General features: G+C 31.8%; 1 protein-coding gene across 1 annotated transcript; it reads left to right on the top strand.

Annotated features, from left to right (window-relative positions):
* The first annotated feature begins 3,923 nt into the window (after positions 1-3,923).
* aldh4a1 (aldehyde dehydrogenase 4 family, member A1) lies at positions 3,924-16,409 on the top strand. Its single transcript, XM_051123260.1, has 15 exons — positions 3,924-4,106; positions 5,259-5,352; positions 5,870-5,962; positions 7,159-7,206; positions 7,319-7,474; positions 7,566-7,715; positions 7,820-7,894; positions 8,904-9,091; positions 9,538-9,611; positions 9,703-9,899; positions 11,760-11,807; positions 11,908-12,060; positions 13,795-13,916; positions 14,097-14,215; positions 15,702-16,409. Exons 1-15 carry the CDS (start codon positions 4,066-4,068, stop codon positions 15,812-15,814), a joined length of 1,671 nt encoding a protein of 556 aa, XP_050979217.1. The 5' UTR covers positions 3,924-4,065; the 3' UTR covers positions 15,815-16,409.
* Positions 16,410-18,906: the final 2,497 nt, after the last annotated feature.

Raw genomic sequence — 18,906 nt, 5'->3', positions numbered from 1 at the left:
TATCTGTTGCTCTATTTATCATTATATCATCTATCTACCTATATAACTATCTATCTATAGAGATGTGATTCCCATACTGACCAGTAGGAATTATGGAGTTTAGAAGCTGAAAGAACCACAGAAGGATCTTCACTAATTGATTTTGGCTTTAGGTGTGATTCCCTTCCTCTTCAAAACTTCAAAAACATGAACCAGCCACAGCAGAGCTACAGGTACAAAACACCATTGACTTAATACACACAAACTGACCTCTGAACATTATTTAACCACTAGTACTGAGGTAATATTTACCTCTTGACATAGAAGAGCATGTATCCGTTCTTGCCAATGTTATTTGACGCCTTTGACCAGCTGGACCTTTTGATGCTGGTGTCGCTGCACTCCAGCCATCCGTGTTCACTGAAGTCCCGGATGTGACTGATGTAGTGCCTTACAAGGCAGAGGATCTTTAGTGTGATGCTGAATGAGTCGATGAGACTGAAAATGAACTGAATATATAGAAGAAACTCTTACCACAATACAAACTGCTGCCCAGATGTGACACGACTCCAACTAGAGTGCAGCTGCTGGCGTCTGATGCTTCAACCTGTTCAACATGAAGTGCAATAAACATTATATTACATCAAGGTTTCCCAAACTAGTGTTCGTGAAGGAACTGTAGGGGGTTGAATTTATAATTAATTAGATCATAAAAGTTATAAATCAATAATTTTTATCAAAATCAATCAAAATAATTTATTTATTTATTTGTTTACCTGCATGTCATGTGACCAAGCTTGAACCAGCTTCAGAGAACCAATGAACATGCAAATGTGATACTTAATTATTAAAACATTATTCAAATCTCAGGGGTACTTCAAGTAAACATTTTAGGTGAAACAGGATCAGATGATAAAAACGTTTGTGAATTTGTGCATTTTAATGTGTTTGAAAGACAAAAGTAATCATGTAATCCATAAAAAGTAACTGTAGTCTGCTTACAAGTATTTTAAAATGTAATGTAATTACAAGTATATATATATATTGCTTTTTTGTAATCTGATTTTGTAATCCAGATTACATGTAATCAGTTACTACCAAGCTCTGTGTGTACACTGTAAAAAAATCTTAAAATTGTTGAGTCAATTTAAAATAATTTGTAACCTGGCTGCCAGTCAACTCAAAAAAAAGTTTATTCAACTTGAAATGTTAAATTATACTAAGTGACAACTTAGATATTTGAGTTGAAGCAACTTAAAATTTTAAGGCAGCTGAGTTACTTACCCACCTGTTAAGTTTAGCAAACACAAATATCTAAGTTGTTACTTAGTACAACTTAACATTTCAAGTTGAATAAACGTATTTTGAGTTGACTGAACTTAAAATTTTAAGGCAGCAGGGTAACAAATTATTTTAAGCTGACTCAACAAATTGCGTTTTTTAATTTTTTACAGTGTAGCCTGTGTGTGTGTGTGTGTGTGTATAGACAATTTCAGTTAATTTTTTTAATTAAAGTTTGCTGGTTATATTACTTAGCACATGCATTAGTTGCTATTCATTTATTAAATTAACAATTAAGTAAATCTTTAGAGCAAATGTTGTGTTTATGCGGTTTGTTGTGAACTTGAAAAGTAAATATGGTTTAAGGAGAGGTAAATAGCACCTTGATTACTCAACTAGTACCTGAATGATCTAGAAGCAGTCAACACCAAGGTTTTCTGAAAAGTCATGGTTTGTTATGCTCTTGCATTTTTTGTTAATGTTAACTGTAGCTGTAAATTTCATTACTTAAACTAGTGTTTCTCAACGGGGGCGTTCGGAGAGCATCGGGGGGCGCTGGAAGCAATATTTTTGAAAGGGAAGCGTTTGGTCAAGACGAGTTTATACCAAAGATATATGAGCTGAAACTTGCAAAAGAAAATGGTCTGCCACATCCTTACGCTGTCTCTACACTGAATACATCAAAACGCACTTTCTATACCTATGTTCAACTTGTCGGTAGCACACAGCTGTAAAACAATAGCAAGCATTTAGACACGATAAAGAAAGAGATGTTTTTTCTTTTTTAGAAAAATTAAAAAAAATTGTTTGCTGATTGGCTGCGGTTGGTTTGAATACCACATTTCTAAAGAGTTTATCCAAAGCTCACAAATATAAAAATGTGTGTTTTAAAATGTGTTTTCTTCTCAAGCTAAGCTACAGCATATTACTACAACTTTCAGTGTCACATGATCTTTCAGAAATTATGCTGATTGTTGCTTATGAAACATTTCTTCTTCTTATTATAGCTGGCACACCACACTGACAAACTAGTAACTAGTAACTATTTTGAAAGTGAGGAGCATATGTTTCCCTTCTTTCTACAATCCCAATTAGAAGTTGGGGCGTTTTGTGAAATGCCATAAAATTAAGAATATGTGATCTGTTCTCTTTAGCCTTCATTTAATTGACTTAAGTACAAAGAAAAAATCCAATATTTTCACTGGCTAATATAAACAAATTTTGAGCCATGATCCAGCTTTGCTTGCGAAGACTGAGAAGCTCCATTTATAGCCAAAAATGACACCCTCACCTATTACCAATTCACCTGCTTGCTGTGTTTCAAAGCAGTTTATTTGGTTATTCTATAACCTTTTCACTTTTATTTTGCCTCTGTCCCAACTTTTTTGGAGTGGGATGCATACTTCAAAATAAACAAATATTTTATAAATAAATATGTTTATATTTACAAAATACATTTACGTTGGTCAGTGAAAACTATGGAAATATTTTCTTTGTACTTTTGTCAATTAAATAAAAGTTAAATAGAATGAACAAATCACAGACTTTATCATTTTACAAAATGTCCCAACTTTTCTAGAATTAGGGTTGTAAGTAGTTTTTAACTTTGAAATATTCTCACAAAATCTATGAAGTATAGTAAAGTAGGGTTTACATTTCTTCCATTTGCATGTGTAAATGTGGTATTTACTCACCAAAATAACAATGTCCACTGTGTCATTTTTATTTAGTCTTTTTAAATTTGGGGCAACAAGATCTGTTTCTCAACGACACTGAAGCTATAGCAATGAAAACCACCAACATGCTTAAAAACTCTGTAAATTAATGTCATTATACTTGTTTTAAAACAATATACTGTAAAAAAGTACTTCACTGTCTTTTTTGATCAATTCAATGCATCCTTGAAATAAATTAATTTCCTAAAAATCATAATGACCCCATACATTTGAATTACTGTAAATATAATAACAGCCCTCATTATAAACACAAAATAATAATAATCAACTTTAATATTCAGTGAGGACAATTAGACTACAATTTATTTGATGGGGGGCGGTGAGGGACCTGGATAATGGGAAGGGGGGCGCTGGCCCCAAAAAGGTTGAGAACCACTGGGTTAAACGAATTTACACACACATCAGTGCTCACAACAAAAGTAAAACTCCCGCCAAATATGGCGTTTTTAAAGGAATTATGTGGGGGCGTGGTTAAGAAGCTGACATTTCTAAAATATCTTTAACACACAAAGTCAGTGTAAAGACGCTGAAACGTTTAGTGATGTAACGTTACTGATTAAACTCTTACTTTCACCCAAGTAAGCATGAAATATTTTAATCTTTTATAAATAGAAACACTGTAGGAGAAATGACTCTTATGATTGACTGCGGGCTGAACGTCTCGAAAGCTGATTGGCCCGTAAGAGACTCGCCCTCTGGTCTCTTCCATTTCTGAGCAACAGGGGTGCCGCTTAACTTCAACTTATTTTACTTCTACACGATGAATATCTAAACGTACGTATGGAATGAAAAATACAATATTTAAATAATTACATGTCTGTTTTTAATGCGAAGCATGGTGTCTGAGAGCTCTATGAACCGTAACGACATTAACACTCTCATACAACCCCCCTCTAAACCGGAAGTGGTAAGTCTCCATTCATGTAATGCCGCTGCCTGTGAGGGGAGAATTTAACTGTCAAGATCGCATTTTAGCGTTACAGATCCTCAAAAGAAGGATATTAAATTTTAATTGTACATACATATATAAATATAAGGTTTCTTATTTCCTTGTACATCCAGATTAAAGATGCTACGCGTGAGATCTGTCATCTGGCAGTCTTGGAAAGGGTATGTATGCAACTGCACATGGAATCACACATGACTTTCACTCTTGAGGAAGTCGTTTGACATGTGTCAACTTACTCAGTGAATAATAATAATATTCCTATGCCTGTGTGTTATTATGTAATGTAAGCATATGCTGAAAGTTTCCGTTTTACGTGCAAGTAAACAGGTGTTACGTAACACTCAAGAAACTTGCCCTCCTGCTAAGCAGTGAGATCTGTTTGCACAAGTGTCTTCATTGTTTTCATTGTAGCTCAGTGTATTCATAAGCATAATCCACATACTGAGAAACATTGCAGCTTTACTGACTATTCATGTTATGAATAGTAAGCCATTATACATATATATACACTACCGTTCAAAAGTTTGGGGTCAGTAAGACTTGTAATAGTCTTTAAAGAAGTCTCTTATGCTCATCAAGGCTGCATTTATTTGATTAAAAATATAGAAAAAAAACAGCAATATTGCAAAATGTTTTTGCAATATAAAATGTTTTTTATTTTAACATACTTTAAAATAGAATTTATTCCTGTGATGAAAAGCTGAATTTTTATCAGCTGTTACTCCAGTCTTAAGTGTCACATGATCCTTCAGAAATCATTCTAGTATGCGGATTTATTATTAGAATGATCAATGTTGGATAATATCAACAGTTGTGCTGCCAAATATTTTTTGGAACCTGTGATTTTTTTTTTTTTTTTTTTTTCAGGATTCTTTCATGAATAACAAGTTTAAAATGTTTATTCAAAATATAAATATTTTATAACAATGTAAATTATTTATTATTAACTTTTAATAAACATTTAATTATTAACTTAATACATCCTTGGTGAATAAAAGTATTAATTTCTTAAAAAAAAAGAAAAAAAGAAAAAGAAAAAAAAAAAAATATATATATATATATATAGCTAAAAAAGTCTTCAGTGTCTTATGGACCTGTAGGATGTATAATAAACTGCTGAGACTGCTTGACATGTCATGTGAACTACCTCAGCTGTCTAGCAACTGGATGCATTAAAGACTACAGTGACCCAGTTGTCTCCTGTTATGGATTTACAGCAGGTTATTCTTCTAGTTGACTTTATATGAGTTACTGATTGAGAGGCTTGTATTTTGTGACTTGAAAAACAAGTTTGTTGTTTTTTTTTTCTGCAGGTTCAAGACTTTTCCGTGTGCTGCTGTGGAGGTGAAGAATGAGCCCATTCTGGGGTTCAAAGAGGGCAGTAAAGAGAGATTAGAATTGGAGAAGGTGAACCACACATTACACACTGTCTCTGATATCCCAGTGCACTACATATGTGACCCTGGATCACAAAACCAGTCGTAAGGGTAATTTTTTCAAAATATGATTTATCATATGAAAGCTGAATAAATAAGCTTTTCATTGATGTACAGTTTGTTAGGATAGGACAATATTTGGCTGAGATACAACTATTTAAAAATCAGGAATCTGAGGGTGCAAAAAATCAAAATATTGAGAAAATCACCTTTGAAGTTCTTCAAACAATGTATATTACTAAACAAAAATTAAGTTTTCATGCATTTACAGTAGGAGTTTTACAAAATATCTTCATGAAGCATGATCTTTACTTAATTTCTTAATGATTTTTGCCATAAAAGAAAAATCAATAATTTTGACCCATACAATGTATTTTTGGCTATTGTTACAAATAAACCCCAGCGACTTAAGACTGGTTTTGTGGTCCAGGGTCACATATGTGCATATCTGATTGATTAAACATCTCTGTTTTACCCTTGTTCATCAGGCATTACAAAACCTGAAGGGAAAGACTGAGGAGATTCCGTGTGTGGTTGGAAATGAAGAAGTGTGGACCAAAGATATCAGATACCAGCTGTCTGTGAGTTAATCATTTCTCTGCTTTTTGTGCGAACATGTGTTCTGTAGCTCTTTTACAGAAAAATCGTTGTCAGTGCATCTGGAATACTTGATTGTTCATCATGGCATGAATTATGATGCTTAATATTATTATTATTCCACGCACAACATACACTGGCATGCAGGCTGCAGTCTGCAGTCTTTCTTTTTGTAATTAATAAAATAATTTCAACTTAAATTAATATTTACCATGTTGTTGTTATTATATATATATATATATATATATATATATAAATAATTTTTTTAAATTTATTTTTCAATTAAACAATTAACAATTAAAATTGCTTAAAATTGTTTCTAACAATATTTACTATCAATTTATTTATTATTATTATATTTTTCTAGGTTAAACTTTAAATAAATTAATGTCAGCTTTTCAATATTGATATTTAGGGCCCATTTAAAATTAATTTAAAAATCATTATTATTCATTATTACTTAAATTCACACAAAAAAATGTAATTATTTTAAATAATTTACACTATTCCTGTATTTTATTACGTTGTGTTACATATTTTATTTATTGTCCTTTAAAATAATTTCACCTTAAATCAATATTTATTATTATTACCAATTATTATTACTTTTTTAATTGTTTAATTATATTAATTAAATATAATAATATAATATAATATTAAATATTATTATATTATTATATTATATTTACTTTTATTTTTTTTGTATTGTCCTTTAAATAAAACAATTTCAACTTAAATCAATATTTAAGATTGATGTATTATTATTGTTATTATTATTATATTTGTGTTGCATTTCACATAAAATAATGTTGTTATTATTATTATTTTAAAAATCATTATTATTATTATATTCAAATAATTTACATTGTAACTGTATTTTATTATATTGTATTGTATATTTTATTTTTTTGTCCTTTAAATAAAATAATGTAAAAAAAAATGTAAAGCAATATTTATTATCAATTTATTATTATTATTATTACTACTACTACTACTACTGTATTTTTCTGCCTTGTATTTTAAATAAAATTATTTAAAAATTTAATATTTAAGGTTCAATAATAATCATTATTATTAGTAGTATATTTTTTCTATGTTGTACTTTAAATAAACCTCTCTCCAAACAATCACAGGATTACATTAATGTGACTTTACTCTGTTTTATTTTTTTTCCTATTAGCCGTTCAACCACTCTCACAAAGTGTCCAAGTTCTGCTATGCTGATAAGGTACAGTATGTTAATACTGTAAATTCACATTCACATGAGGAAATACTGCAAATGTGCAGTAACTTGTTTTGCATGAAATGAGATTGGTTTTGTTTATAATTTGTGTCTTCAGGAGCTGATAAATAAAGCCATTGAGGCTTCAGTCGCTGCTCGAAGAGAATGGGATCTTAAACCCGTTGCGGATCGAGCCCAGATCTTCTTCAAAGCTGCCGACATCATCAGCGGACCCAAGAGAGCAGAAGTTCTGGCCAAGACCATGATTGGACAGGTGCGTCTTCACAAACATCTACAAATGTTTGCACATGGGATTATTTATGCTATTTTTTCATTAACCTACTGATCTTTGCTCCGTGTCTCAGGGTAAGACTGTGGTCCAGGCCGAGATCGACGCTGCTGCAGAACTCATTGACTTCTTCAGGTTCAATGCCAAACATGCAGTTGAGCTCGAACAGCAGCAGCCGTTGGACAGCGATGGAAGTACTAACACAATGCTGTACCGTGGACTGGAAGTGGGTTCACTGCTGTGGAGTTTCTTGAATTATTACACAATTATGCAACAGATTTGTCTGTGCAAGCTATTATTTGGTATTAATTTGTCTTTTACACATTTAAGGGATTTGTAGCTGCTGTCGCACCATTTAACTTCACAGCGATTGGTGGAAACCTGGCTGGCACCCCAGCTATCATGGTGAGATCTCAAGTCACATTTATTTATATAGCGTGTTATACAATACAGGTTGTTTTAAAGCTAAATTCATCAATTCAGCTGTAAGTAATCCAGTTTAATTACTGAATTTGAAACTTCTTTTTTAAAAGGTGATTTAAAATTGTCTGTATTTAAGGAATAGTTCACCCAAAAGTGAAAATTTGCTGAAAATGCATTCACCCTCAGGTCATCCGACATGTAGATGAGTTTGTTTCTTCATCAGATTTGGAGAAATGTAGCATCCCATCACTTGCACACCAGTGGATCATCTGCAGTGAATGGGTGCCGTCAGAATGAGAGTCCAAACAGCTGATAAAAACATCACAATAGTCCACAAGTAATCCACACCACTCCAGTCCATCAATTAACATCTTGTGAAGCGAAAAGGTGCATGTCTGTAAGAAACAAATCCATCATTAAGACGTTTTTAACTTTAAACCATTGCTTCTGGCTAAAATATGAATGCATAATCCATAATATTGCTTTCTCGTCTGAATCAGGAGAGAAATCTGCACAGATCAAACAGCGTTTACAAGTGAAAACAGACCAAAACAGTTCTAAACAAATGGTCTGTTAGAATGAGAAATGGACTTTTTCACTGAAAGAAGCTTTATTATGCATTATCGACTTGGCCAGAAGCAATGGTTTAAATGTCTTAATGATGGATTTGTTTCTTACAAACATGCACCTTTTTAATTCACAAGATGTTAATTGATGGACTGGAGTGGTGAGGATTACTTTTGGATTATTGTGATGTTTTTATCAGCTGTTTGGACTCTCATTCTGACGGCACCCATTCAATGCTTACGATCCATCGGTGAGCAAGTGATGTAATGCTACATTTCTCAAAATCTGTTCTGATGAAGAAACAAATTCATCTACATCTTAGTGCTTTTTTAGCTGATTCTCATTTTTGGGGTGAACTATTCCTTTAAGATTTATTAGTAGTGTCATGCATTGAAGACTGACTTTCTCACATATATGCATTCAGGGAAACGTGGTGTTGTGGAAACCCAGCGACACGGCCATGTCTGCCAGTTATTCCGTCTATAAGATCCTGAGAGAGTCTGGATTGCCACCCAACATCATCCAGTTCCTCCCAGCCGATGGTCCAGTGTTTGGAGACGCCGTCACGTCCTCTAAACACCTGGCTGGCATTAACTTCACCGGCAGTGTGCCGTACGTCTCTTTTTAAGCTTGTTGACTCAGTCAGACAGTATGTAATGTGATTGCGTTACTCTTATCTTTAGTACAACCTTCTGTCCGAGTTAAAGTTTGTCAGACTTGGTCTCACAGTGCAAAGTGAAAATTTAAACCTCTTGGATGTTTTGCATGGGTAAAGCCCAAAACTTGTAGAATTTTAACCTACACTGCTAACTGATGTTTATTTAAATTAAAAATACAGTAAAATTGTGAAATATTTTTACAAATTAAAATAGCTGTTTTCAATGTGAATATGTGTTCAAATGTAATTTATTTTTGTGATCAAAGCTGAATTTTCAGCATCATTACTAAAGTCTTTAGTGTCACATGATTCTTTAGAAATCATTCTAATATGCTGATTTGTTGCTCATGAAACATATTATTATTATTATGAGTAATTTTATTTTATATATCTTTTTCAGAACTTTCAAACGATTGTGGAAGCAAGTCGCCCAGAATCTGGATATCTACAGGAACTTCCCTCGTGTCGCTGGAGGTTTGTTTTCCCATCGCATTACGAATTTAATTCTAATGATGTTTGACTTCAAATTCTGTGTTTGATTTCTTGTATCTCGTGTTTGCTTTAGAATGCGGTGGCAAGAACTTCCACTTTGTACACAAGTCTGCAGACATTCGTAGCGTGGTGACCGGCACCATCCGCTCGGCGTTTGAGTACGGAGGACAGAAGTGTTCGGCCTGTTCCAGGATGTACGTACCAGACTCACTGTGGCCTCAGATCAAACAGCAGCTCCTGGATGTGCACAAACAGATCAAAGTGGGAGACGTAAGTGAAAGAGTTTTGCAACTGCAAAAGTTTCAGCAGATCAAGGCTGAATGCTTAGTATAGTCCAAAAATGTTCATGTGACGTGAAGTATTTTTACGAAGTAAAAAGTAAAAAAAGTATTTTTATTCTGAGAAATGTTTACTTTGAAACATGCCAAAGCATAATATTGTACTTTTTACTCCACTCCATGTCATTCCTTGTTATTTTGAACTGGAGAAATTGTCACACACTCTGAGATGTGATAGAAGTGTCCGATTCTTTTTAATGAACCTGGTGAATAATTTAGAAAATTGCACTGAATGATTAATTCGCAAACTGGACTGAGCGGATTGCTGCATGTTCTTGAGTCAACAACTCAGTCTGCGTCCCAATGTGCATACTATCCACCCTATCTACCCTAAATAGTATGGAAATTTACTAGTATCACATAGAATTTAGGGTGGATAGTATGCACATTGGGACACTTCAAATGATTTGGTCAGAGCGAGTCAACAGTTAACAACTTACTGATTCAAATTATTTGTTCTGAGCGAGTCTCCATTTAACAGCTCACTGATTCAAATGATTTGGTTAGAGCGAGTCTCCAGTCAACAACTCACTGATTCAAATGATCCAGTCAGAGCAAGTCTCCAATTAGCAACTCACTGATTCAAATGATTCAGTCAGAGTGAGTCTCCAGTTAGCAACTCACTGATTCAAATGATTCAGTCAGAGTGAGTCTCCAGTTAGCAACTCACTGATTCAAATGATTTGGTCAGAGCAAGTCTCCAGTCAACAACTCACTGATTCAAATGATTCAGTCAGAGTGAGTCTTCAGTTAGCAACTCACTGATTCAAATGATTTGGTCAGAGCAAGTCTCCAGTCAACAACTCACTGATTCGATGAATTGGTCAGAGCGAGTCTCCAGCAAACAACTCACTGATTCAAATTATTTGGTCAGAGCGAGTCTCCAGTCAGCAACTCACTGATTCAAATGATCCAGTCAGAGTGAGTCTCCAGTTAGCAACTCACTGATTCAAATGATTTGGTCAGAGCGAGTCTCCAGCAAACAACTCACTGATTCAAATTATTTGGTCAGAGCGAGTCTCCAGTTAGCAACTCACTGATTCAAATGATTCAGTCAGAGCGAGTCTCCAGTTAGCAACTCACTGATTCAAATGATTTGGTCAGAGCAAGTCCCCAGTCAACAACTCACTGATTCAGATGAATTGGTCAGAGCGAGTCTCCAGCAAACAACTCACTGATTCAAATGATTCGGTCAGAGTGAGTCTCCAGAAAACAGCTCACTGATTCAAATGACTCGGTCAAAGCGAGTATCCAGTTAACAACTCCAATTATTATCAGAGCAAGTTTAGTGAATTCACAAGTCTGACTTAAAATGAACCAAGAACTATAGATCTTTAAAGCTTGAGTGTGTGTACTGAATTTTAGGATTTAATATTGCAAATGAAAATCATATTTAGGTCACGATTGTCAGTTGTTTGTCAACTGAATCTGCTGTATAAGCGTGAGCTGTTTAAAGCCACTGTATGAAATGCTTGAATATGAACATGTCCACAATTGTGTATCAACAGGCACGGTTTTAGGTAAAATGAACTATTACATAACATTAAAATAATGCAAATGAATGCCAATGCATCATTTGCCAAAGCAGTTTCAAATGAGTTTCAAACTAGTGTGTTTGCATAACATTCTTACATATATTTTGCTCTGTGGGACGTCTGTTTTTACAGTATATTGTGTCAACACACATTTTGGTTTTCCTCATTTTTACAATGTTATATATATATTTCACTTGTTTGAGCACATAAAGTATCCGTAGCCTAAAATTTTGACATTTTTCTGTTTCACTTCATAGCCAGTCGAAGATTTCAGCACTTTCTTCTCAGCAGTTATTGATGACAAGGTACAAACCAACAACCTATTAATCCAATAACAAAGTAAACGTCTCATACTTTAATTCACTTCTTGTTCAAGTAATAAACACTCTTAATGTCTTTCCCAAGTCCTTCTCCAGGATCAAGGGTTGGCTGGAACACGCCAAAACCTCTCCACATCTGAAGATCATCGCTGGAGGAAACTGTGATGATAAGAAAGGATATTTCGTGGAGCCCACCATCATTGAAACCACCGACCCACAGGAGAAAATCATGAATGAGGTATAAAAATTGTTGCTTGCACAACGGCTCACGTGTTTATTTGGTTTTTCACCGCTCAGGATTGCAGCCACACACACACAGGATCAGAGCACTGAATGGATGGACTTTGGTTTGTTTAGATAAACCAGTCTCTTCCATTTTACCTTATTTAACCCTTATCTTCACAATCAGATGGTCTCATCTGACCCGGTTACCACCCGCAGTCACCCGGATGAGTGATCTAGATATTGAGAACATACCAAATCAATTATTTGCTTATAATTAATACTTTACATTATAAATAAATATTTTTCATTAAAGGAATATTACAGGTTAAATGAAAGCTTTTACACAAAATGTTGAGTTGTGCTTTACTTTTTTTTTTTTTTAAATATGCGAACAGAAATGCAGTTGCATTGTTTGTTTTAACTGAGAGAAGAAAACATATAATTCACTTAATGGAAAATTGCTAAATAAATGAAAGCTTTTTTCCAGAACAGAAAAAAACAGATAAAAAAGGTCCTTGCAACCTTTTATCTCACAGTTCTGACTTTTTTTTACACACAATTGCAACTTTATATCTCACAATTTTACTTTTTACTCTGAATTCTGAGTTTACATTTCACAATTCTGACTTTTTTACTTGTAATTCTGACTTTTTATCTTCAGGATTCTGAATTTACATCTTGTAATTCTAACTTTTTTCTTTGGAATTCTGAGTTTAGATCTAGTAATTTTGACTTTTTTTTCCTTGGAATTCTGAATTTACATATCATAATTCTTGCAATTTCTTCAGAATTCTGCATTCCCATTTGTAAATCTGTAATTTTTCTTTGGAATTCTGGATTTACATCTCGTAATTCTGACATTTTTTTTTCTTCGGAATTATGAACTTACATCTTGTAATTGTTGCATTTTTCTTCAGAATTTAAAATTTCCACTTGTAATTCTGTAATTTTTCTTTGGAATTCTGGATTTACATCTCATAATTCTGACAGTATTTTTTTCTGAATTCTGAATATACATCTCAAAATTCTGACTTTTTTTTTTTTCTTCGGAATTCTGAGTTTATGTATCATAATTCCGACTTTTTTCTTTGGAATTTTGAGTTTACATCTAGTAGTTTTGCCTTTATTTCCCTTCGTAATTCTGAATTTACATCTTTCAATTCTGACAGTCTGAATCATCATTTATCAGAATTCTGAATATACATCTTGTAATTCTGTCATTTTTCTTTGGAATTCTGGATTTACATCTCGTAATTCTGACAGTATTTCATCGGAATTCTGAAATTCCGTATCATAATTCTGACTTCTAGTAATCTAGTAATTTTGACTTTTCCTCGTAATTCTGAATTGAAATCTTGTAATTCTGACTTTTTTTTTTTGCTTTGGAATTCTGAATTTACACTTGTAATTCAGACTTTTTTTTCAGGATTCTGAATTTACATCTCGTAATTCTGGCATTTATCTTCAGAATTCTAAATTTATACTTGTAATTCTGTAATTTTTTGCTTGTAATTCAGACGTTTTATCTTCGGAGTTTACATCTCACAATTGTTGGTTGTTGTTGTTTGTTCCACCACAGGAAAAAAAATCAAAGATAAATGTGTAATTTTTATCGCAATTCTAAAGAAAGTTAGAATTGTTTGCTGCTTCTTTTTATTCCATGGCAGAAATAAGTTTTCTTAGAACTGTAATCCAAGTCAAAATCAATGAATCTAAAATATCTCACATATATTCTTTGATTTTTCAGGAGATCTTCGGGCCTGTCCTGACAGTTTACATTTACCCTGAAAACGACTACAAGAAGGTCCTGCACTTAATAGACAACACTTCTCCGTACGCCCTGACAGGAGCCGTCTTTTCCCAAGATAAGTGAGTGCAGCTCTATTTCATCATGCTCATTTTCAGCTGCAGGCCCAGAATAAGTTAGTATGCAAATGAAATCCATTAAACAACCCAGATCAGCACAGCCAAAAATGTTCAGACACTCATGTCTCTGCACTATAATTATACATCTTTAACATACATTTATAATGTGATTGCTTGTTTCAGGGCTGTTATTGATGAGGCAGCAAAGGCCTTGAGAAACGCTGCTGGAAATTATTATGTCAATGACAAATCGACAGGATCCATTGTGGCCCAGCAGCCATTTGGTGGCGCCAGAGCATCAGGTAAACCAAAAGCCATCGAACAACCAAAGGAATGATCAAGATTCCATCAAACTCTATAGACCGAGTCGGTGGCATAATGTGAAGTCAAAATAATTGACTTCTGGGTCAAAAATAAACATTGAAATGCACTGAAGTTCCAGCCTAGATAATAAACAGGTTTTTGTTGAATATTATAAGAAAAAATCATTTTTAATTAAATATTAGAGGTTAAATTGACGTTTTTACAGGAAAATATTGTTCTTTTTTAGTCATTTGTTTAAAAATGAATTTTAAAAAATGTGCAAATAGAAAAGCACATGTATTGGGTCAAAAATTGAATTTGGTGAATGCAAATTGAAAAAAAAAAACTTCACATCTCTTGTCTGCAGAATTGCTTAAATGATTGCTTCTACATTATAAAGAAACAATCAATTTGTTTTAAATGTATTGCATATTAAATGACAGTTTTCATAGAAAATAATGTTAACATGTCAAAAATTGACTTTTTTTTAAAAACAGAAATGCACTTGCATTGTATGTTCTGACTTAAAGATGAGTAAAAATATTTAATTTACTTAAAGGAAAATTATTATTATTATTTTACGTTTTTAAATACAAAAATTGTAAATATTTTGTCAAATAAAAAGCGAAATATAAGTGCAAAATCAGTGAATATAAAAAATCTCAAATATATTGTTTTTTTTTGTTTGTTTGTTTGTTTGTTTGTTTTTTTACAAACTTTACATCTTATTTCTCCAGAATTGCTTACTTAACATTATAAAGAAAATATTTGCTTGGATTACAGGAATATATTACAGGTTAAATTACCGCTGTCATAGAAAATAGTGTTGGCTTGTCAATTAATTTTTATTTATTTTTCTTTTTAAACAGAAATGCATGTTTTGACAGAGACAAATCAAAACTTTTAATTTACTTAATGAAAAAAGTTATTCACTTATTTATTTTTTTACATTTTTACTTACGTTTTTATGTTCATTTTTAGATTAAATAAAGTAAAATATAATATGAAATTATATAGAATTATTATTATTATTATTTTTTTTTTTTTTTACATTAACTACAAAAATTGTAAATATTTTTTTAAAAATAAAAAAGTGAAATATAAGTGCAAAAACAGTGAATATAAAATATCTCAAATATATTTTTATTTCTCCAGAATTGCTTACTTAACATTATAAAAAATAAATATTTGCTTGGATTACAGGTATACATTACAGGTTAAATAACCATTGTCATAGAAAAAATTTTGGCTTGTTAATTAATTATTATTTATTTTTCTTTTTAAACAGAAATGCACTTGAGTTGCATATTCTGACATAGAGACAAATCAAAACTTTTAATTTACTTAATGTTAATTCTTTTTTTTTTTTTACTTTTTTTTTTTTAAGTTAATTTTTAAATTAAAAAAGTAAAATATAATATAAAATGTCTCAAATATATTTCACATCTCATGCCTGCACAATTAATTTTGACCATATCTTTTCAGGCACCAACGACAAACCCGGCGGCCCTCACTACGTCCTCCGATGGACGTCCCCGCAGGTCGTCAAGCAAACCCACGTGCCGCTTACAGAATGGAAATATCCCTACATGGGCTAAACAGTCATGAACCAAATGCTTTCCGCCTCTAAATCGCTCCATTAAGACTCATAAAGGCAATCCGTCCCACCCTTAGATTTCCTGAAAACATCCAGGGGCGCTGTCAAAACACAAAACCACCCTCTGCTGGTGAAGCTCAAACTAGTGTGAACATACTGAAGGAACTGCACGTCTTTGCAGATTTCTGTCCGTCCAGCTCTCACAAATCACTGGATCATTAATATGAGGAATTAAGAGTTATCGAATGCAAACAAACCTGGGAAATACACTGAAAAGTTTTCACTTTAATCTCTTATCATTGCACTGATTATTTCAAATTTCACTGTATCTAGACAGAGGTCTGTCTTTTGATAATTGTCAAATAACAGGAAGGAAACCGTTCCATATCTTTTCTGCTGTTACATTTATACTGATGTGATGATGAGATAATTTAAATTATTAGAACTACATGTGTCATTCTGATTTCAAGCTGTAGCATTCTAGTACAAGTGTGAAGGAAAACGTGAGGGAGTGTTTTCTGTTAGCAGTCAAATATATCCTTCATTGTCAGTGCAATCTAACATCTTACTGTGCCTCAATAAACACTTGGTGTGGATGATGGATTTATTTGTCACTTTATTTGTATTCTACTTGATTATTTATATAAATAGTAATATTTGTATTCTACTTCATTATTTTAAATTTTATATTTTTATATTTTCTGTTTTTCATTTAGTTCAAGTTTGTGCTTTGGTCGTTTTTGTTATTTTATTTCATATTTTTATTTCTATTTCTATTTCTTTTTTTTTTATTATTATTATTTATAGTTAGTTTGCCAAGACAACATTTTACATTTCCATGTTGTTTTTAAAGTCTGTTTTCATTAAAAATGTAATAGATTTAATTAAAATTTAATTTTAATATATAAAATGTAATTTAATTACATTTTTTTTTTAGGTTTATTTTCTGTTTTTCATTTAGTTAAAGTTTGTGCTTTGGACATTTTTGTTATTTTATTTATTTATTATTTATATTTATTTTTATTTATTAAGTTTATAAAACTAAAATTTTAAATTTTCATGTTATTTTTTAAAGTCTATTGTAAATCAGCCTTTACTTTAATATTTACCTTTTCATTTCAATTTGAACTTCATTTTTATTTCAGTTTAGTATTAATGATATTATTTTAATTATATTTTATATTCTATATTATTTTAATTATGCTGCCAATTATGTTATTTTTGTATTTTGTATTTTTATTTTTAGTAAAGGTTTTTGGGATTTTTTTTTTATATATATATTCTGTTTTTATTTTAATTTTAGTTCACATTTGTTTTATTTTTTGCTCCATTTTTGTTCTATCAGTTTTTATTATTTTTTTTTTATTTCTGTTAGTTATTTCATTTCAGCACATCAAGTTAATCTAAATGAAAATGGGAAATGATGCCTAACTGAAATAAGATTTTTTTAACATGCATTTTATTTGCTAATTTAGTTTGAGTTCACTAAATGGAAAAATGTTTTATTTATTTATTTTTTATTTTTTTTTTTTTTTTTTTTTTTTTCAGGAAAAAAAAAACCTGGCAGCTGTGGGTTCCAAAATAATTCTAAAAAAATATAGTAAAGATGTAAACACAATATTGCTCAGATCTCAGTGGGTCTGTCTTAATAGGACGTAGTTCAGACACACTTCCTCACACCTCAGTGTTTTATGAGCTGAAGTGTCTTAAGCACAAGAATCAAAAGAACCACTAAACCCTTAAAGGGACAGTTCACCCAAAAATGAATATTCTGTCATCATTTACTCACCCTCATGCCATTCCAAACCTGTATGAGTTTCTTACTTCCATTGAAAACAAACAAATATATTGCTGGTTGCTATTGACTTCCACAGTATTTTTCTCATGCTGTGCAAATCAATGGCTAACATTTCTTCAAAATGTCATCTTCTGTGTTCAGCATAGTGGTGAGTAGACATTTTTGGGTGAACTATCCCTTTAAGTGCTGAAAACATTGAGTCATCTAATATAAAGTTGTCTGTGCCTCTGCTGTTCTTTATTTGTATTGGAATCAATCAAACAGTTTTATTTGTGTTGGCTCACCTCTGGTTCCTGATTCCCACAGTAACTGACTGACATCAAAGCGGCGTGTGGCACACTTCAGACAGTCGCTTTATGGCCATACGGCTGTGAAGGCACACTTCCTAACACACAATAAAATCAAGAAGACTATGTGAGGGCCTGAGAACCCGATCTCTGTCCTCTCTCATGCAACCAGTTCCTCTTTCTACACTTTACAGCGTCTGTCCTCAGTCATGAGAAAACACAAGTGTGAAGAATTATCTGCTGCACTAGACAAAGCAGCGTGCCGTTTACAGAATCTCAGTAATGCAGGATTGCTCGGTACAGGAATCGTGCATGTAATATTAATTGCAATTAATATTAATTTCAAAGTATTTAAGTTATTTAAAAAAAAACAAATAAACAAACAGAAACAGTGTAATTTTCATTTGTAAGGTTTTCTATAATAAATGTCTTTTTTAAAAATGTTTTAAAATTTTCTATTTTAATTTTAATTTTAGTAAATGTTTTTTGGGAATTGTATTTTTATTTTTCTATTTATTTTCTGTTTTTCATTTAGTTTAAGTTTGTGGTTTGGTCGTTTTTTTGTTATTTTATTTATTTTTTATCTATATTTATTTTATATTATTTTTATTTATTACGTTTATAGTTAGTTACCAAGGCAACATTTCAAATTTTCATGTTATTTTTTTAAAGTTTATTGTAAATTAGCTTTTATATTTTGTTTTCATTTAAATTTAAATGTAGTGCCTATAAGTGCACATATAATTGGAATTAATATTAATTTAGAAGGTTTTCAAAGTATTTAAATTATTTAAAAATAAATAAATAAACAAACAAACAAAAACAGTGTAATTTTCATTTGTAGGGTTTTCTATAATAAACGTCTTTTTAAAAATGTCACATTTTAGAATAATAAAAAAAATAGTTTTCTATTTTCTATTTTTATTTTAAATTTAGTAAATGTGTTTTGGAATTGTATTTTTATTTTTCTATTTATTTTCAGTTTTTCATTTGGTTGTGCTATGGTCG

The sequence above is a fragment of the Labeo rohita genome, chromosome 11, assembly GCF_022985175.1.
Source record: "Labeo rohita strain BAU-BD-2019 chromosome 11, IGBB_LRoh.1.0, whole genome shotgun sequence".
Classification (NCBI taxonomy): domain Eukaryota; kingdom Metazoa; phylum Chordata; class Actinopteri; order Cypriniformes; family Cyprinidae; genus Labeo; species Labeo rohita.
The sequence above is the reverse complement of the archived record's forward strand: the minus strand, read 5'-3'. Positions and strand labels throughout refer to the sequence as shown.

What these genes read in the sequence shown, in the direction of transcription:
- aldh4a1 (XM_051123260.1), top strand. Translation starts at nt 4,066, where the DNA reads ATGCTACGCGTGAGATCTGTCATCTGGCAGTCTTGGAAAGG. An exon ending in AGTTCTGCTATGCTGATAAG is followed by an intron (nt 7,207 to 7,318) that starts GTACAGTATGTT and finishes TTGTGTCTTCAG; the next exon opens with GAGCTGATAAATAAAGCCAT. An exon ending in GCCGTCTTTTCCCAAGATAA is followed by an intron (nt 13,917 to 14,096) that starts GTGAGTGCAGCT and finishes TGCTTGTTTCAG; the next exon opens with GGCTGTTATTGATGAGGCAG.